Consider the following 19,246-nt stretch of genomic DNA (forward strand, 5'->3'; position numbering starts at 1 on the left):
AATAAATAAATAAATAAATCCATTTATGCTACATTATTAGCAAAGAGAAAAGGCCACCCCGAGTCTTCGGAGAGGGGCAGCATACAAATATTGTTATTATTATTATTATTATTATTATTATTATTATTATTATTAAATTTGTATAAACATAACATAAACAAAATGAATAGAAATGCAAAATCTTTACTTTAACTCAATCTGCAAAGTTCAGCGGTCAAAAAAATACTTTTTACTCATATATCAAAAAATAAGCACCATATTTAAAGAAATTGCAGAAACAAGCATTGAGATTTGAAAACTTCAATATCTTTTTATGTATTTAATAAATCATGTGCTTCTGTTGTTACGATACAATTTATGATAAATTATAAAATCAGATACAGGAGTGATAAATCTAATACAGAAATGATCTATTTTCTGAATGGTAGCCATTCAGCAGTACTAATTTCACAATTTAGTTTGGGTTTCAAGGAGCTAACTGTTAAGAGATGAAAGTCATCCAATCCACATTTTTTATAATATAACATGCTTTAAAAAAGCAAACCGCTTCAGAAATTTATTGTTAACAAAATTTATAACGCTTCACCGACAGAAATAAAACCATATTCTCTAGATTGGGATAAACAAGGTGGCATCTCTAGATATTTAATTTACATAACCTGAAACCACTATCCTGCTGAAAATAAATGTTGCTTTAAATTATGGATTAGAGTCCCATTTTTCTGAAAGTGACTGCCAGCCAACAGAATATTTTGTGAATTTTATCTTCTGATTCATTTCATTTACAAAAAGTGCTTTCATCATTAAAGTATTAGCAAGGGGGAGAAACTGGCATAACCACTCTCCTATAATTCTGCCTGTAGAACCATAGAATACATTGTATGATGTTAAACGAAGCAAAGCACTAAAATGCCATTTTTCTCCTAGCATTAGTTAATGTTCATATATCAACTCCAATATTTGGGTATTTTCAGTTTTTGTCCACCTTCTTTTTCTTTCAGTAGAACCTATTGCCACAAAACTGATGATGTCTCAGTTACTAAATCATGCAATGTTTGTATTGATCTGGGATGGAAACATGAAATGGAACTCAAAGGAATTTAGGTGAATCAACATCTCAATTTACTTATTAGGGGACATCATAAGACTAATTTTTTTTCATGTTAAACTGTTTAGCAACAAAATCTACCCAATGTAACTAACTACAATTATCCCAACAAGGTTTCATAGCCATTCTTTTTAACGAAACAGTAATACTATAGGATTTTTATTTGGCTCTATTGGAATCTTTGGGATTTTTTTGAAACTCCGGAAGAGTTGGAAAATGTTAACTGGAAGACGGCAGACTCTTAATCTACTATGGAAATTTGTGGGCACCCCCCTCCCCCTCTAATTGTACCACTGTAGAAAATAAAGCGCTTAAAGTTTACTTCAAAGTCAAGCGCTTAAAATTTACTTCATATTCAAGCTGATTGTGTAGAATACCTAATTGTAAAACAAAACAGAAACAATCACACATAGTGCTTAGCAACCACAATATAGTACTCTCAACCTCAACTCCCAGCTGGAAATGTGAAATGGAAGCAACTCCATGAAAAAGAAGTTTTCTATTCCTATCCTAATTAACCAGCTGTATTTTTCCCCAATAACCTTGTCTATCAAATTGAAAAAGGAAGCTATCACCAGATCTGCAGAACCAGCAGAGAACTTTCTTCAATCTTTTTGAGTCTATATTTTAAATCATCCAGAACTTTTTTTGCTGTCATATTGTTCATTTTGATCGCCTCACAAGAGTAATCTGAAATCAGTCACCAATATAACATTATATATAAAAAAATCTATTGTTTCAGTTATAGGACTGAATAGGATCATGGTGACCGTAACAAAAAAGAGGAACATTTTCCAAAGTGAACCAATTTGGTAGATAATTCATTATCTTTTTATAGGAGTGTTCATAATTTGTAGGTTGGACAACTGCCCTGTTAAAAGCTATGTTGATCAGGCAATTCTGATTAATGTTTATTATTTCTCTTCATGCAGTTTCCAGAATTACTGTAACAATAAAGAACAATGGCTGCTAGCTCTGTTGATGATACTAAGAGATTAATGGTTTTATTTATTCTGTATTATGGTTATCCATTTTAATAGTTGTAGACTGCATTCTTATCAAACAAGAATGGAAATTTAATGAACATACCAATCTACAGACCTTTACACTATGTCCTCTTGTTTATGCAAGACAGGTCTTTAATTCTCATGTATTTTTCAAAATGCATTTTTATTGGTGTGACCTCACAATAAGCCCATATATTTCTTTTTATGATCATTATCTTAGATTTCAAACGATTTATTTATTTAGACTTATAACAATACTAAGATATCTGCATGTCAGTAAAGGAAGTAGGCATGAATGTTGAAATGATGAGAAAATTAAAAATATATAAAATTAGGCTACTGAGGAAAAAATGTTAAACATGCAGCACACTGTTATTTTTACTATGACTTTCTAAACCATAAGCATCAGATTTCAAATAAATTGCAATCATTAATACTAATTTTTAATCATTAATTCTTCATTATAATAATTTTGTTTTAAAGGTAAATTAGAACATCACATAGGAAGTTCAGGATCACTGTAAACTGTTGTACAGAAAATCTTTTTCCAACCTAGCACCTCATGTCCATTTTGCAATCCAACTTAATATCCATCTCATCTGGAGATAACAAGCTTGGAAAACCGTCTTTTGGAAGTATGAATGTAAATACAGATATACTGAATTTTCTTTAAACTCTACTACTGTACTTTAAAAAAAAAGTAAGTTATATATAAATTTTTTTTTTTAAAAAAATTCCACAGTATTTGAAATGATAAAATAGGAAATCTTTGAGTTAGCTGTGACTTTAGAATAGAGAAGTGGGTGAGATCATGATTTATGATCTTTGATTAAACTCATGTATTTATTGATTAATCTGAAAGAGGCTCTAAATACATGTTCAATGTCACTAGTTAAAAGTTAATAGAGAGTTCACAAGTTTTCTTCTTCCCGTAAAAACTGGAATACAGATGAGAAGTCTTTTTGGGCATAGCCCTTGGCACACATGATCCTGTAAATCTGATGGGCTAAGGATCCAAGTGGGACTGGAGACTTGGTGTTGGTGGCAGAAATCTGGGCCAAGCCAAGATCCTAAAAATAAGGAAAATATTTTGAGTGGGAGAAGAGAAATACATGTACAGTGATCCCCCGAGTTTCGCGATCTCGATCATTGCGAAACGCTATATCGCGATTTTTCCACCCGATGACGTCACTCCCTTCCTTTCTCATCTTTCTTTCTCTCTCTCTTTCTCTATCTTGCTTCTTCCTCTCTCACACTCTCTTCCTCCCTCTCTCATCTCTTTCTTTCCTTCTCTCTCTTTCTCTATCTCTCCCCCTCTTGCTCTGGAGCAGCAAGTGAGCAGCCGGGCGGGTGGGCGAATGGGCAAGCGGCAAGCAAGCAGCCGGGCGGGCGGGCGAACGGGCAAGCGAGCAGCCGGGTGGGCGGGCAAACGGGCAAGCGGGCGAACGGGCAAGCGAGCAGCCGGGCGGGCGGGCGAACGGGCAAGCGGCGAGCAGCCGGGCAAGCGGCAAGCGAGCGGCCGGGCAAGCGGGTGACGGGCAAGCGGCAAGCGATCTTGGGGTTTCCCCTTTGCCTGGGCGGCGGGAAGACCCAGGGAAGGTTCCTTCAGCCGCCCAACAGCTGATCTGCTCCGCAGCACGGCAGCAGCGGGGAGCCTGGGCAACGGGGAAACCCCATCTTCGGCTCCTCGCTGCTGCCGCGCTGCGGAGCAGATCAGCTGTTGGGCAGCCGAAGGGTCTTCCCCGCCGCCCACACGCAAACTCCACCATCTGCGCATGTACGGCCATGGAAAAAGGGGCGCGCATGCGCAGATGGTGTTTTTACTTCCGCACCACTACATCCCGAAATATTGATTATTGCGAGGGGTCTTGGAACGGAACCCTCGCGATAATCGGGGGATCACTGTATTTATTACAGGGTAATATCTATAATCAAATATGATAGTAATATTGAGGTCCACTATTCCTTAATGATTTAAAAGGACTTAGGTTCAACATGTAGATAGCCTAGAAAAAATCCTTTTGAAAATTGACGTTTGCTCATGGCCACTCATGCATTAGATGAAATAAAATGAATTTATAAAATGAAATTAGATTAGTTGGATTACTGCAATGAATTCTATGTGACATCTTTCTGAAGACCACCAGATATGCAACTGATCCAGAATGCAGTTGTCGAAACAGTTCTTGGTACCTTGGGGTTTGTCCAAGTTAATTATTTTCATGTGAGTTGCAGTGGCCCCCAATTGCTTTATGCATTGAATTCCAAGGTGCTGCTTATCACATTTAAAGCTCTATGTGGCATTATTTGCTACATTACCTTGTCTTCAGAATATTGGCACATTATGTCAGATAGAGTGGATACACTCCATGCCTTTTCTCTTAAATGTTAGTAGATATGTGCCTTCTTTGTAGCAACCCCAATTTAGAATAGCTTGCAAACAAAGATATGAGGAATTTAGTTTTCCAGAAGGCAATGGAGACATGAATATGCTAACTCTAACCATGCCATTTTATGTAGCACAATCATTTCTGGAGAAAATTGGAATAATGGACATATCTCTGAAGGAAAGCAATGCGATTTTCTGCTTCAAGGTAAATCAGACTAGGAATCCAATGTCATATAGGCCAGTACAACTTTTATTGTAAAGCTACCATAACAGAATCTTGCAAGTCTCCCTGCTTCTCTTTATTGTTGGAAGAACTAGGTAAAGGTTTGTCTGAGGTATTTATTCAGGTTGCATTCCTACCCTGAATCCAATTCTCTTTTACCTAACTATTGTTTTATAGAAGCTCTTAAGAAAACCAACAGAAAATTGGCAGAAGACTAGCATGACAAACTTTATCTTCCCATGGAATTTAAGTTAAGACCTGAAATATCAAAATGGAATATAAATGTTCTCATGTTGAATGGGTTCAGAAATTAGGTTGCTTCAATATGAGGCTTTTTAAAAAATATGGTAAAATTTGAAAAGCTGAGTGATATAGGAAGCTATACAGAAAGAAACATATGGATTAGGATTTGAATAATATATATTTTTATTAACTAAGAGTTTTAGCATGAATTCCCACTGTTTTAGACCTGGATCTTAGATAAACTGTTGTGGACACTCTTATACAATGGCACCTGCCTTGTATCCGAGTCTGCGGAGAGAGGCGGCATACAAATCTAAATAATAATAATAATAATAATAATAATAATAATAATAATAATAATAATAATAATTCCCTAATACAGGAGTGTCAAAATCAAGGGCCAGGGCCAGATCTTGCCTGCGGGTTTGGCGTTCAGGAGGACGCCGAGAAGTCTTGCCGCCCGGCTGTCACCTTTTGAAACAGCCGGGGGGCTTCTCAGCATTCTCCTGAATGCCGAACCCAGAAGTTCGGCAAAAGTTTGGGGTCGGCGTTCAGGAGAACGCCGAGAAGCCCCCCGGCTGTTTCAAAAGCTGACAGCCGGGTGGCAGGGCTTCTCGGCGGCCTCCCGAATGCCGAAACCAGAAGTTCGGCAAAAGTTTGGGGTTGGCGTTCGGCTTCGGGAGGACGCCGAGAAGCCCTCCGGCTGTTTCAAAAAGCGACAACCGGGCAACGGGGCTTCTCGGCGGCCACCCGAACCTGAACTTTTGCCGAACTTCCAGGTTCGGCATTGGGAGAACGCTGAGAAGCGCCTGGCTGTTTCAAAAGGTGACAGCCGGGTGGCGGCGTTTTTTTGTGGGGGGTTTTCTTGCATGCATTAATTCATTTTACATTGTTTCCTATGGGAAACAATGGTTCGTCTTACGAACTTTTCGCCTTATGAACCTCCTCCAGGAACCAATTAAATTCATAAGACGAGGTATTACTGTATCTGTGGGCTCACTGGCATTCTAAAACATTACAATGTGGACCCTTGACTCTAATATTATTACAGGTTTTAAAAAATATTTTAATTAATTAACATTTCTTGCATTGCCCAAAAAATTTCAAATAATGTGAAATAAACACAAACATATACACACATATATAAACATACGTATATTAAATTTAGATAAAAGAAAAATAGCAAAATCTATGAAACATTCAGCATGAAATCATCAAATTATATAAAAAGGTAGATCTGTCAATATAAGAGTTTTGTCTATCACAGACAAATGTAAAAGGAGACATGTTCCCTCAAAAAAAATTTAAAATCTAAATAAGATCTATTACCATGATATTTTATTTCATTTTCAATATTTTATAATGAGAATGAATTGCATTCAAAACTGGATGTTTTTGTGTATATGTGATATACTAATGATGGGCCACAAAATATAAAGAAATAGACATTAATTCATCTTAGGTATATCAGTGTAGTGTAGAAAATTCTACATATCAATTTGAAGTTCAAAGGAAATACTCAAAGGAAGCATTTGTTTGAAACAAAATAATTCAGTTTATTATACCAATATATGTTATTCTTGTATACATATAAATACATACCTTAGCCATAAGGGTTGTTCCAAAGCCACCTTGATAATTATTAGCAGAAGGTACGCCTTCCATTACTCCTGGCACAGGATTGTATGTATCACTTGACCAACAACGGCCTGAACTCATATTTAAGATTTTGGCCAGAAGCTTTGGGTCAAGCCCTAACCTGTCAAAGGTCAAAAGAAGAGAAGTGTTCATGTCAAAATGCACATGTCATGGATGACTTCTTTTTATATGTTGACACCATGTTGTCATTTCTCTATATTCATTGGGAGACTTGAAAAATGATCTAGAGGGATAATATTGAGAGGAAGACTCTTCTTTAAATTAAAGGTTATCAATCCTTCACACTGGTCATGCATGCTAATTATTAGATGAATTGTCAGACAAAAAATAAAGATTCTTCAGAATTAATAGCTCCCTTTAGTCAATCTATATAAGGAAATATGATTCAAATATTGCCAGAAGCATAAGCTACTATATTAAGACAAAGAGAAATTCTCCTACAGTAAGCTTCCTTTTTATCAAGCAGTTATTATATTCAGATGTTCAAGAAATAAGTCTACTGTGACATATGTTCCCTATCTATTCAGAGACATGTATTACAGTTCTGGGTCAACAGCTGAGAAGGTTACAGATCCTGATAAAACAAAGCTTGTCCAAGCAGAAATATCATTTGTTCTATTGCTCTCATCAACTGATGGCACAAACCCCAGAGCAGTTGAGACAGACTGAAAAATATTTCAGTAGATTAGGCTTTTCTTTTTTTTAATAATCAGGCATGACGGTAGCTATCAGCTTAACTGTGTGCAATTTCATAAGAATTATACTCCTTATAATGAAAAGCAAGAACATTTTAATTGAAATATAACCAACTATCCAAATGTAAGCATTTTTAAATATGGATATAAAAATGATTATAGAAAGAAAATGTTATAGGATCAGGGGTGGGTTCTAACTTACCTCGCTGCCGGTTCACTTCCTCCTGCGCCGTGTGGCTGCGCCTTGTGGTCGCACGTGCGTTTGCGCAGTGCAAAATAATTCAAATATAATTTTTTTTAAGGCTGAAAACAAGATGGTTACACATGCGCAGGCCAGAAACTGGGCTTCTGCACATGCGCAGAAGAAGAAAAAATCCGGGGGGGAAATAAAAACTAAATAAATATATATATATTTTTAAAAGAGAGAGATATGGCGACACCCATGGACTGGCACCGATCGATTTAGTTCCTTGATGTCTTTGTGACATCACCAGCAGTTTGCTACCAGTTCAGAGGAACTGGTCTGAACCCACCTCTGTATAGGATGCAATCCATCACACAAACTCAGAGGAAAGTAAATGAATTAGGTGCTTACTTCTAAACGTACACCTTTATAATTTACTTCACAAAAAAGCAATGTATTCACCCAAATCATTAATGTGATATAGTTATGAATGGAAGTAAAATTACAATGAAAACGTCTTCCTTTATTATACAGCTTGCAACAAAATAATGCCTTCTTCATTTAAAAAAAGATGGATTTTTCATAGCATGCCATTTAAGAACAAGCAAAGTTGAAATACTAGAGCGATAAATTATATTGTGGCTTGATTTTCAATTATTCTTTCCAATAGAAAGAATATTTATACCTTGTTGCTATTTTTTATAATCAATGATACTGTATGAGGGTGCTTCACAACAATTTTCAATATAAAATAGGAAAAAAGTCATGATCCATAAGAAAAAATAAACACTATGCAGAAAATTTCAATCATTGTTCTTACCAGTTCTGAAAAACATTCTGAAAAAAAAATTACTTCTGGAATTTATTTCAAGAGAGAGAATTTCAAGGAATTGAGTAGAAGATAATATTCTCATGCTTATAAAATTATAATGTAGTCAAAGAGTGTGCTTGTATATCACTGTTCATTATAATCTAAACAGTCTGGAGCTTCCCTTGCTGGTCATTCTTCAATTAAATCCCCAAAGAAAATATTTTCAGATACCGGTAATTTCTTTCATTGGTCTTTTTCATATGGGAAAGCCAGAGAGATTGCAGTATGGCGGAAAGATCCATAACAGAAAACATTAACAGTAGTGTTCTTCACTATTACTATCCATCTACTAAATGAAATTCCATACTTCATTTTAAAAAATCAGAGAATAAAATAGAAGTATTTTTTCAGGTGTAGAATTTTTTTTCAGAAATTGCAAGACAGATATAAAAAGCTCTTTATCAAATATCAGAAATATTCTAGGAAATCCTCCTTGTGTAAAAATATTCAATTAATGAAGCATTAGATTTGGCAAAGTTTGCACCTTCTTCATTCTGATAAATAGAAATCTGAGAGGAGTCTTTGTGAAGATTATCTAAATGAATAGGAAACTTATGGTAGTCTTGATGGATATACCTTTCAAGAGCCCATTGAAATGGACTAGTGAATGTGAAATGCAGTCTTAAATGTTCAGCTCAGTAACACAGTAACAGAAAACAGATGCCAAGTTAAGGATGGATCTCACAAAAGGACCCTTATCTTAAATGTATATAACACCTCAATGCTTGTAAATGGCTTCCTGTTTACATTTTATTTATTTATTCAATTTATTGACTGCCTGGCTCCAAAATGCTTTGTACTTAATAATAATTTATTAAACTTGCCAGGCATCAGACTCTTAATGACTCCATATCCACACAGTTCAAGAACCTCACAAAATTAGAAATATGTAGGTACCCATAGTTAGATTAGTGGATTGGAATGTTAATTTAGCATAACCTGAATACTAAAAAGTACTTGGAGATACCAGGATGCTTTCACTCAAGTTTGCAAATTCAGAATTTAATTATTTGGACATCATTATTTTTTTCAAAAACCAAATTCTATAGTACAAAGAATTTAGACACCAAAGACATACTGAATTGCAGGACTTAGCAGCATGATATCCATGATCAACAAAAAAAAATGTAATAGTCTGTCAATAATGCTTGTGAACATCCATATTTTAATGCTTTTAAGAGAAGGATATAGTTTTATGACATGACCAGATCATATGTTATATTTACATTGATTTTTCTGAGATTCTGTACAAGATTGAAATCTTGGGCGAGATTTCATAATTGGAGGGAAGAGGGACAAAATATGCCTAAGCCATATGTGAAATCATTCAGTGTACCAATACATTCTATCCATGGTCTAAAGTTTACGGCATAGTGAAGCCCTCATTAGAAACATGAAGCCCTCAGCCAAACAATGATAAGTGTGCTTAATTTAATATACACTTGAAAATCACAAGACGATCTAGATATAGTCAACATGTTTCTAATACTGGTTTCTACAAGAAAAGATCAAAAATAAAATCACCTGATGCAGTTTCCTTCAAGATACTCAAGATCTTTCTTCTACACTCCACCCCACCCTCTGCCTTTTATCTCTTGTAGCAAGTATATCATTAAAAGGAGCAAGTTGGAGGTGTTTTGCATTTTATCTTTTTGAGGATTCATCTACTGGTGCATAGATAACTGACAGCTAAAATTACACACACATAAAAAATCTGTTACTGCAGAAGTTCTGTGTCTTCCACTGTGCCCATATAGCTGGTAATGGTTTGAAAGCAGATAGAATATACCGTAATTGTCATTCAGTAAGAGTCTATCCTCAAAATTCATGCTTCAGTGGAGAAGACTGAGTTTCCATTTGAAATAAACAAATTAATCCAAGACAGGTATCTGAAAGGGCAAGCTTAATAGGAAGCAGCTACGGGGCTCTCAACCATGATAAAATGTTATTGCTGTTTCCCTGTAAATTGGTTCAGAACATAGAATACTTTCTGCATAAGAGCTCTATTGCTGTTCAAGAGATATACTGCTCCAACTATCAAAACAATGACAGTCTGTCAATCCACATAATAACTTGCCATGGAACATGGCAAAAGAATGAGCATGCACACATACATTTTACAACTGCCAAGGTGTTCCACATTTTGGAGTGAGGAGAAGGAGTCTGGAGAGAAAGTAGGAATTGGGGCACAAAATCAACACTCAGCTTTTAAATGCTTCATGGAACAATTTTCCCTTCCCTTTCCCCTTCCTCAAATTTCATGTTTTAGTTGTAAAGTGTCAAAAAAGAATGAGACCCCAGATAAATCCAGAAGTGACCAGGTTCAGACACTTGTGTTAGGATAAGGCTTATTTTAATCATGGGTGGTTTAATAAACAACTGGGTGAAAGTTCACACCTTCTGCTAAGGCATAAATGGTTTTGAAAAGAGTTACATTGACTCATGCAGTATTTCAGCAGAATCTTATAATAGGTTGTTAGCATGATGCAGGAATTTAAATATTATTTATTTATACATTCATTCATATTTTTTATGTCGCTCTTCTCCTTAGACTCAGGGCGGCTTACAACATGTTAGCAATAGCACTTTTTAACAGAGCCAGCATATTACCCCCACAATCTGGGTCCTCATACTATGATTTATGATTTAGAATACTATATGGATTATTCAACAGATTATTCAGCAGAATTTGACTGTGTTTATGTATTTATGATAGTTATTTCATGGTGAACATTTGATGATTAAAAGACATAGGTCATACATTTCGGGGGGAAGAACCACAATGAAGAACCATAATGTAGTGAAAACTGAATAGAGACATATCGCATATAAATGAGCAGTATGTATGTATGTATGTATACAGTGATCCCTCGATTAGCACGGTCTCGATTAGCGCGAAACGCTGCAATGCGGTTTTTCAAAAAATATTAATTAAAAAATAAGTCCGCGCTAGTTCTCTCTCTCTTTCTCTCCCTGTTGCCGGCGTGGTATATGAGAGAGAAAGAGAGAGGCAGAGGTCGGGCGCATTACCGGGAGGTGGAGGCGGCGTGGGGACGCTGGGTGCCGGGGACACCGAGGAGGGGGTGGACGTGGCCTCTCAGCTGCAGAGCCGAACAAGGGCGGAGGCAACGGCGGAGTCCGGCGCTGGGGCCATGCGGGGCCGCTCATCCAGGGGGGCGTGGACTGGCAAGTCGCCCTCCTTTCTCTTTCTTTCTCTCTCTTATACCACACCGGTAACAGGGAGAGAAAGAGAGAGAGCGGAGGGCACCTTGCCGGTCCACGCCCCCCTAGATGAGCGGCTCCGCATGGCCCCAGCGCCGCCCAGGCAAAGGGGAAACCCCAAGATCGCTTGCCGCTTGCCGTATTGCAGCGAAGGAGGCGAAGCAAGGCTCCAAGCTGCAATACGGCAAGCGGCAAGCGATCTTGGGGTTTCCCCTTTGCCTGGGCGGCGGGAAGACCAAGGGAAGGTTCCTTCAGCCGCCCAACACCTGATCCGCTCCGCAGCGCGGCAGCAGCGAGGAGCCGAAGATGGGGTTTCCCCTTTGCCTTTACCCCATCTTCGGCTCCTTGCTGCTTCCGCGCTGCGGAGCAGATCAGCTGTTGGGCGGCTGAAGGAACCTTCCCTTGGTCTTCCCCGCCGCCCACACGCAAACTCCACCATCTGCGCATGTGCGGCCATGAAAAAAATGGCGCGCATGCGTAGATGGTGTTTTTTACTTCCGCACCACTATAACGCGGAAATCGATTAGCGCGGGAGGTCTTGGAACGTAACCCCCGCGCTAATCGAGAGATCACTGTATATGTATGTATAAAATTTTAGACTGCTCATTTATATGCAATATATTTCAGGGAGATGTTAATTAAACTTTCTGTATTTGTTCAAAGTTTCTACTTTAGACGTTTTCTATTACAAAATGATAGAAGTGATATCAAACAAAGAACCAAAAATTTCATTGTACACTGCCCAGAATCACTTAGATAAGACAAGTGGTATAGAAATGTGGATGGATGGATAGACAGATACAGATAATAGATAAACAGAGATTTACAGTGCCGCCTACTTGAGGTGCAGTCCAGCCACAATAAAGAATAAAACAGCAGTAAAAATTACATTAACAGGAATAAGATTAATATATGCTAATATACTTAAAGTGAAAATAAAAAAAACCCCTATCATAGGAAATGGTCTTATAAAGTTGTTCACTTCTTTTACCCAATTTTTTATTTAAAATAAGACAGATCACTATTCAAACTATTTATATCTTATACACCTTGATTTCTTCTACTGTGTTTCCCCGAAAATAAGACACTGTCTTATATTAATTTTTGCTCCAAACGTTGTGCTACGTCTTATTTTCGGGGAGTGCCTTATATTCCGATCCTTCCCCTTTAATTCTTGGAGCATTGGTACGCTCCACTTGAAGAGCCTTACTGCCCCAGCTGGCGCCAATTTTGCTGCTGCCGATTTCGCTGCCGCTGGGTCCCTCAGCTGTTTGGCGGCCCACGTGTCTTCTGTTGGCCGCCGCGGGGGCAGGAGGTGCAATCTGGGCAGCAGCGGCCAGGACTCAGCCCCCTCGCTGGACCCATCTTTTTTTTGTGCCGGCGCCGCTTGGGGAGGAGCCCTCAGAGGCCATGGGCATGCCTCCGGATCCAGAGGCAGAAGACAGCCCGACAGATGGGTGGCTACCTGCCTAGAGCAGCAAAGGGGGCCAACGGTTTGAGCTGGTCAGTGTCGGGAGTTGCTCCTCCGCTTGGAGGCCTGTGACACCTCTCAAATCAGGCCCACAAGCTGGACTTGTCCTTCCTATAAACACTGATTAGGAGTGGCTTCGGGAAAAAGAAGTGAATCAGCAAAAAATTGTGTTGTTGGATGGGCGGATAGAGGGCTTGGCTGGTGAGCTTTGCTATACAATACTTACAATCCTTCCTATGGAAGGAGGACATTACCAGATACAGTAATACCTTATCTTACAAACTTAATTGGTTCCGGGACGAGGTTCGTAAGGTGAAAAGTTCGTAAGATGAAACAATGTTTCCCATAGGTATCAATGGAAAAGAGAATGCGTGCAAGCCCATTAGGAAAATCCAAAACATTAAGGCTTTAAAAAAAAAAAAGCGGTGGGCAGACCAAGCTGAGGCGAATGGAGTGGGTGGAGGGACAGCGAGAGGTGGCAAGAGGCCACAGTCCCAATGAAGCAAGGCGAAAAGAGCCTTTCTTGAGCTCCGTGAGTCCCGGCCTCCTGTTTTTGTCCCCCCCACTCTGCTCATCTCCCCCACAGCTTTCTCCTCTCTTGAGCTCCATGAGTCTTTGCCTCCCATTTTTGTCTCCCCCACTGTGCTCATCTCCCCCACACCTTTCTCCTCTCTTGAGCTCCATGAGTCTTTGCCTCCCATTTTTGTCCCCCCCACTATGCTCATCTCCCCCACACCTTTCTCCTCTCTTGAGCTCCATGAGTCTTTGTCTCCCGTTTTTGTCCCCCCCCCCTGCTCATCTCCCCCACACCTTTCTGCTCCCTTGAGCCGCCCCGAGTCTACGAAGAGGGATGGCATACAAATCTAATTAATAACAACAACAACAATAATAATAATAATAATAATAATAATAAGTCTTTACCTCCCATTTTTGTGCACCCCACTGTGCTCATTTTCCCCATGCAGTTTGGAAGGGGGGAGTTTGTCTCTGGATTCAAAGCAACGCTGGCAAAAATGAAGGGAATCCCAGGGAGGGGAGCCTCAGGGAAATCCCAGCAATGCAAGAACGAGCGCTTTGGCTGGCAATGGAAGTTCGGAGGCGGGGATTCCTAGCACTTTGGGGCATCCCAGCGGTGGTGGCTCGGGTTCATAAGATGAAAATAGTTTGGAAGAAGAGGCAAAAAAATCTTAAACACTGGGTTTGTGTCACGAAAAGTTCGTATGAAGAGGGGTTCGTATCACTGTATAGCAATGTGCTATATCTATAGGAAGGTATGACTACGTTTTCCTTATATTCTATGTCTCATGTGTATGTGCAATTGGAAAACACAAGATTAATTGCATATGGTGAAGTCATACAACCAGAAAAAAGATAAATTAGGAGATATTTTTCTGGAATGTTTCCATTTTGAGCCCTAAGCCATTTTTTTAAACTTGATATTAATTTTGTTAGTTTCAAAATTTAATTTGGCGTTAGTTTTATTTTTAGAGTTACCCAGTTAACATACACTTCTAAACTCTTTCCCTAATTACTTTCCACTATTCTGTTATTTTGAAAACAAATATGAAAGGAAAGTTGCTATATTGCATAGTTAAATACAAATCCCTAGAATAATTTTTATTTGAAAGAATGCTTCTGAGACCCAATGGGCCAGAGCAACATCCTGAGAAAATAAATATGGAGGATGGTTACAGCTCAATGAATTGTTTGGAAGTATATTAACTTGCCCAGAAAAATCTCATAAGTGGCAGCTTGAAGTATTCTGATAAAATGCTACATTAGTAGTTGGTGCATCCCTAGTCCCACAAATAACCATTTTTTTTGGACACATCTCCAGCATATTCTCAAAATTCTAAAGGTATGTGTTATGTCGTAGAATGTAATTATTATTATTTTGATTTTTTTAACCTAAAAGTTATCTGACAGAAGAAGCCAACAATGCAATATAATATTAGAACTTCTTTTGTTTAAAGCAACTTCTGAACCAGGAAACCAGGAAATCATGAGATTACACTAGTTTCACAGAGGACTAGCTATTTGTCATTTGCCAAAGATGTTGGCTGGACTTATTTTGCAACAGTTGAGATTTCAAAAGCATCAGAAAATGCTCTAAAGGGAAACTAGGGAAAATATGGGAACAAAGATGCAACTTGTGCCCTATATACAGGTAATCCTCAATATTTGTTGCTAAGTAAGACAGTTGTTAAATGAATTGTGCCTCATTTTATGACCTTTTGCCATAATTGTAAAATCACTGCAGTTGTTGAGAGGATCAGTTGTGAGGAAATCTAGCTTTCCGCACTAACTTGACTTGTCAGAAGCTGGCTGGAAAGATTATAAAAGATGATCACAAAGTCCCAGGGCAGTACAATTGTCAGGAACAATGCCAGTTGTTGAGTCCCCAAATTTTGATCATGTAAAGATGGAAATGCTGCAACGGTTGTGAGTAGGAAAAATAGTCATGAGTCATAAGTGAGATACAGGTATTCTGTTTACAATTATTTGTTCAATGACCATTCAAAATGCTAAAAACACAGACCTACAACGGGTCCTGAAAGTTATAATTGTTTCAGTGGTTCCATGGTCATGTGATAAAAGTCTGGATGTTGGAAGCCATCTGCATTTACTGAACACAGAAGAGCTTCAATCCCTATCGATACCCTTTTAACCTTCTGCACTCTGTGTCCCCTGCTATCCCAGCTGACTTTCACTGCCTTCTTGCTCTAACTAGTGATCAAGCATACCTGGCCTGGATGATGCAGTTATTGGTCACACTTGGTTTTTAAGAGGCGACATGCCAGAATTGAATGCAATGTAACAAAGCTTCATGAGAAAGTCACATACAATTACAACAAGGCTGTGCATTATTTGGAGAAAGTGTTGGCACTTCCCAAGCCTTTAATGCTTCCTGGTGGGCAGTAGATTTGCACCTCAGCTGGACTATCAAACCAGTGAGACCATTGCCGCTTTTAGGTCACATGCTATTTTACACTGCAGCTCAGGGACTCCTTGCACTACCAGAGCACAGCATATCAAAAATAACCTGAGCTGCTGTGCAGAGTAGAAGAGCAGAATGGTATTATTAAGTTGTAAATAAGTAAGGAGAGAGGCGATCTACTGGGGGGGGGCAATACTTTATATATACAGTGATCCCTCGATTAGCACGGTCTCGATTAGTGCGAAACGCTGCAACGCGGTTTTTCAAAAAATATTAATTAAAAAATAAGTCCGCGTTTTTTTTGCTATACCACGGTTTTTCCCACCCGATGACGTCATACGTCATCACCAAGAGTCACTTCTCTGTCTCTTTCTCTTTCTTTCCTGTCACTGCTTCAATGCTTCAATCATTTTCTCATTTCTCTTTTTTCTCCCCTTTTTTCTATCATTTCTCTCTCTCTTTCTTCCTCTCTCACACTCTCTTCCTCCCTTCTCTCTCCCCCCCTCCACTTGCCCACGAGAAGAAAAAAAGCAACCTCTGCCGGGCAGCTCCCCTTGTGCCCCCGCTTTGTGCCTGCCTCTTTTGGGGATTTTTTTTTCTTTTCTTTTTTGCGCTGGCGGCGGGAGCTGTTGGGGAGGGCTCTGCCGGGAAGGCCTCTCAGCTGCAGAGCCAAATGGGGGCGGAGGCAACAGCGGAGCCCGGCGCTGGGGCCATGCGAGGCTGTTCATCCAGGGGGGCGTGGACTGGCAAGTCGCCCTCCTTTCTCTCTCTTTCTCAAGATCGCTTGCCGCTTGCCTATTGCAGCGAAGGAGGCGAAGCAAGGCTCCAAGCTGCAAAGCGGCAAGCGGCAAGCGATCTTGGGGATTCCCCTTTGCCTGGGCGGCGGGAAGACCAAGGGAAGGTTCCTTCAGCCGCCCAACACCTGATCCGCTCCGCAGCGCGGCAGAAGCGAGGAGCCGAAGATGGGGTTTCCCCTTTGCCTTTACCCCATCTTCGGCTCCTCGCTGCTTCCGCGCTGCGGAGCAGATCAGCTGTTGGGCGGCTGAAGGAACTTTCCCTTGGTCTTCCCCGCAGCCCACACGCAAACTCCACCATCTGCGCATGTGCGGCCATGAAAAAAATGGCGCACATGCGCAGATGGTGGTTTTTACTTCCGCATCCAGTATAACGCGGAAATCGGTTAGCGCGGGAGGTCTTGGAACGTAACCCCCGCGCTAACCGAGAGATCACTGTATATAATTGGGGGATGGATGTTGGGGAACTAGTCTTTGTATATGCTAATATTGGAGTAAATTATTTGGTGGTTTTTTAATCTAGTTTTAATGGGGGGGATTTCAGGATATATGGCGTATGATAAGGAAGGAATGTGAATGGTGTTAATAGAGTGAATGGGCGGGTGTTGTTATGGTAGATTTAATATGTATTTTATTGTTACATTTTAATTAACTTAATTTTTAGTGATGGATGAATGGATATGACTGAATGAAATAAATAGAAGGGCCAGTTTGCCTGATGGACTGGAGATTGGAGGAATGGAGGATCCTATTTCTAGGATGGCAAAGGGCCAGAATATTCTGGTTTTGCTGGAGAGGACATGGGGTGGGCCGCTCTTGGGGAACTAGAAATCACTGCTTGAAAGCAATCCCTTGTTCTGGCCCCGTGAACTCAGCCCGGGGTACTGGGCTCAGGCTGTTGCTACTTAATGCCAGGTCAGTTGTCAATAAAGTTCCCCTCATCCAGGATTTGCTCCTGGATGAGAAAGCTGACCTGGCATTTGTGACTGAGACCTGGCTGGGCCAGGGAGGAGTTCCTCTCTCTGAAATGTGCTCAGCCGGGTTCAGGTGTGGCACCAGCTGCAACCCCAGAGAAGTGGGGGAGGAGTGGCTAATATAGCCAGGAAGACCATCAGCCTATGTAGGCTCACTACTCCTGAGATAGAAGGTTGTGAGTCCCTCCTTGTGAACCTGGACCTAGGGGCTCAGATGGGCTTGTTGCTCACCTACCTGCCTCCCAGCTGTGTGTCAACAGCCCTGCCTGCGCTACTTGAGGAGGTAGCCAGGCTGGTGGTGGAGTCCCCCAGACTTATTGGGGACTTTAACCTACTGTTGCTTGGCAAATCCTCTGGGCTAGCACAGGAGTTCATGGCCACCATGGCAACCATGGACCTGACCCAAGTAATTCAGGATCTGACTCATGAGGGGGGGGGGCACTCTCAACATGGTATTCCTCTGGGGCAATTGAGTAATGATCTGAAATTAAGGGTCTAGATATTTTGCCTTTGTCATGGTCAGATCATTTCCTACTGCAGCTTGGTTTTAAGGCTCCAATCCTTCCCCACAGGGAGGTGGAATCGATTAGGTGTTTCCGCCACAGGCACCCGATGGACCTAGAGAGCTTTCAGAAGGTGCTTGGGGTTTTATCAGACTCTCTTGTACGCAGTTCATCAGAGTCACTTGCTGGAACATGGTGGCAGCAGGAGCTCTAGACCAAATTGTGCCTTTGCGACTTCCCTGTAGTAGTAGACTCTGGAGATCTCCTTGGTTTAAAGTGGAACTCCAGGAGATAAAACGCCAGAAGAGATGTCTAGAGAAGCGTTGGAGAAGAAATAAATCTGAATCTGACTGAACACTTGTTAAAGCTCATATGGAGATTTACAATGTGGCGAACAGGATGACAAGATGCACATACTGTATAATATTGCCCTGATTGTATTTGCAGAATCCCGCCCAGCCGTCCTGTTTAGGGTGACTCATTCCCTCCTTAATCAGGGGGAGTTGACGAACCTTGGCAGGATAGTGCTGAGGATTTTAACATGTTTTTCGCAGATAAAATCGCTCAGATCTGGACAGACCTCGACTCCAATTGGGATGCAGTCTCAGCTGACAATGAGTCAGTTGAGATGACAGGTATAACAAGTGAGGCCTTAATTAATCATCATGTTTAATACAGAACTCGTGCCAGGCTGGCAGGTACAGGCTTAAAAGCAATAGCAACATACACGGTCTAATATACTACACACAGGCTGAGGCAGGAACCAATCAATACACAGTAACTTTCCCGCTTACAATGTAACTGGGGATACGCGACCTATCATTACCATGGATAGGGACGCCAATCGCACGGCTCTAACCGGCCGGCTGTTACTAAGCAAACACAGCAACAGGGGCCCGTCCTAGTCCATCTGTGTGGGAGGAGTTTGACCTGGTAACACCTGATGAAATGGACAAGGCCAATGG

General features: G+C 40.4%; 1 protein-coding gene across 1 annotated transcript in view; it reads right to left on the reverse strand.

Annotated features, from left to right (window-relative positions):
- Positions 1-284: 284 nt before the first annotated feature.
- HIBADH (3-hydroxyisobutyrate dehydrogenase) overlaps positions 285-19,246 on the reverse strand; it is a 102,258-nt gene continuing 83,296 nt past the window's right edge. Inside the window, exons 7-8 of the mRNA XM_070729401.1 lie at positions 6,573-6,729; positions 285-3,185 (exon numbers count right to left, since the gene is read on the reverse strand). Coding sequence (XP_070585502.1) covers positions 3,027-3,185; positions 6,573-6,729 — 316 coding nt within the window. The 3' untranslated portion in view covers positions 285-3,026. The remainder of the gene's footprint in view (positions 3,186-6,572; positions 6,730-19,246) is intronic.

The sequence above is a fragment of the Erythrolamprus reginae genome, chromosome Z, assembly GCF_031021105.1.
Source record: "Erythrolamprus reginae isolate rEryReg1 chromosome Z, rEryReg1.hap1, whole genome shotgun sequence".
Lineage (NCBI taxonomy): Eukaryota > Metazoa > Chordata > Lepidosauria > Squamata > Dipsadidae > Erythrolamprus > Erythrolamprus reginae.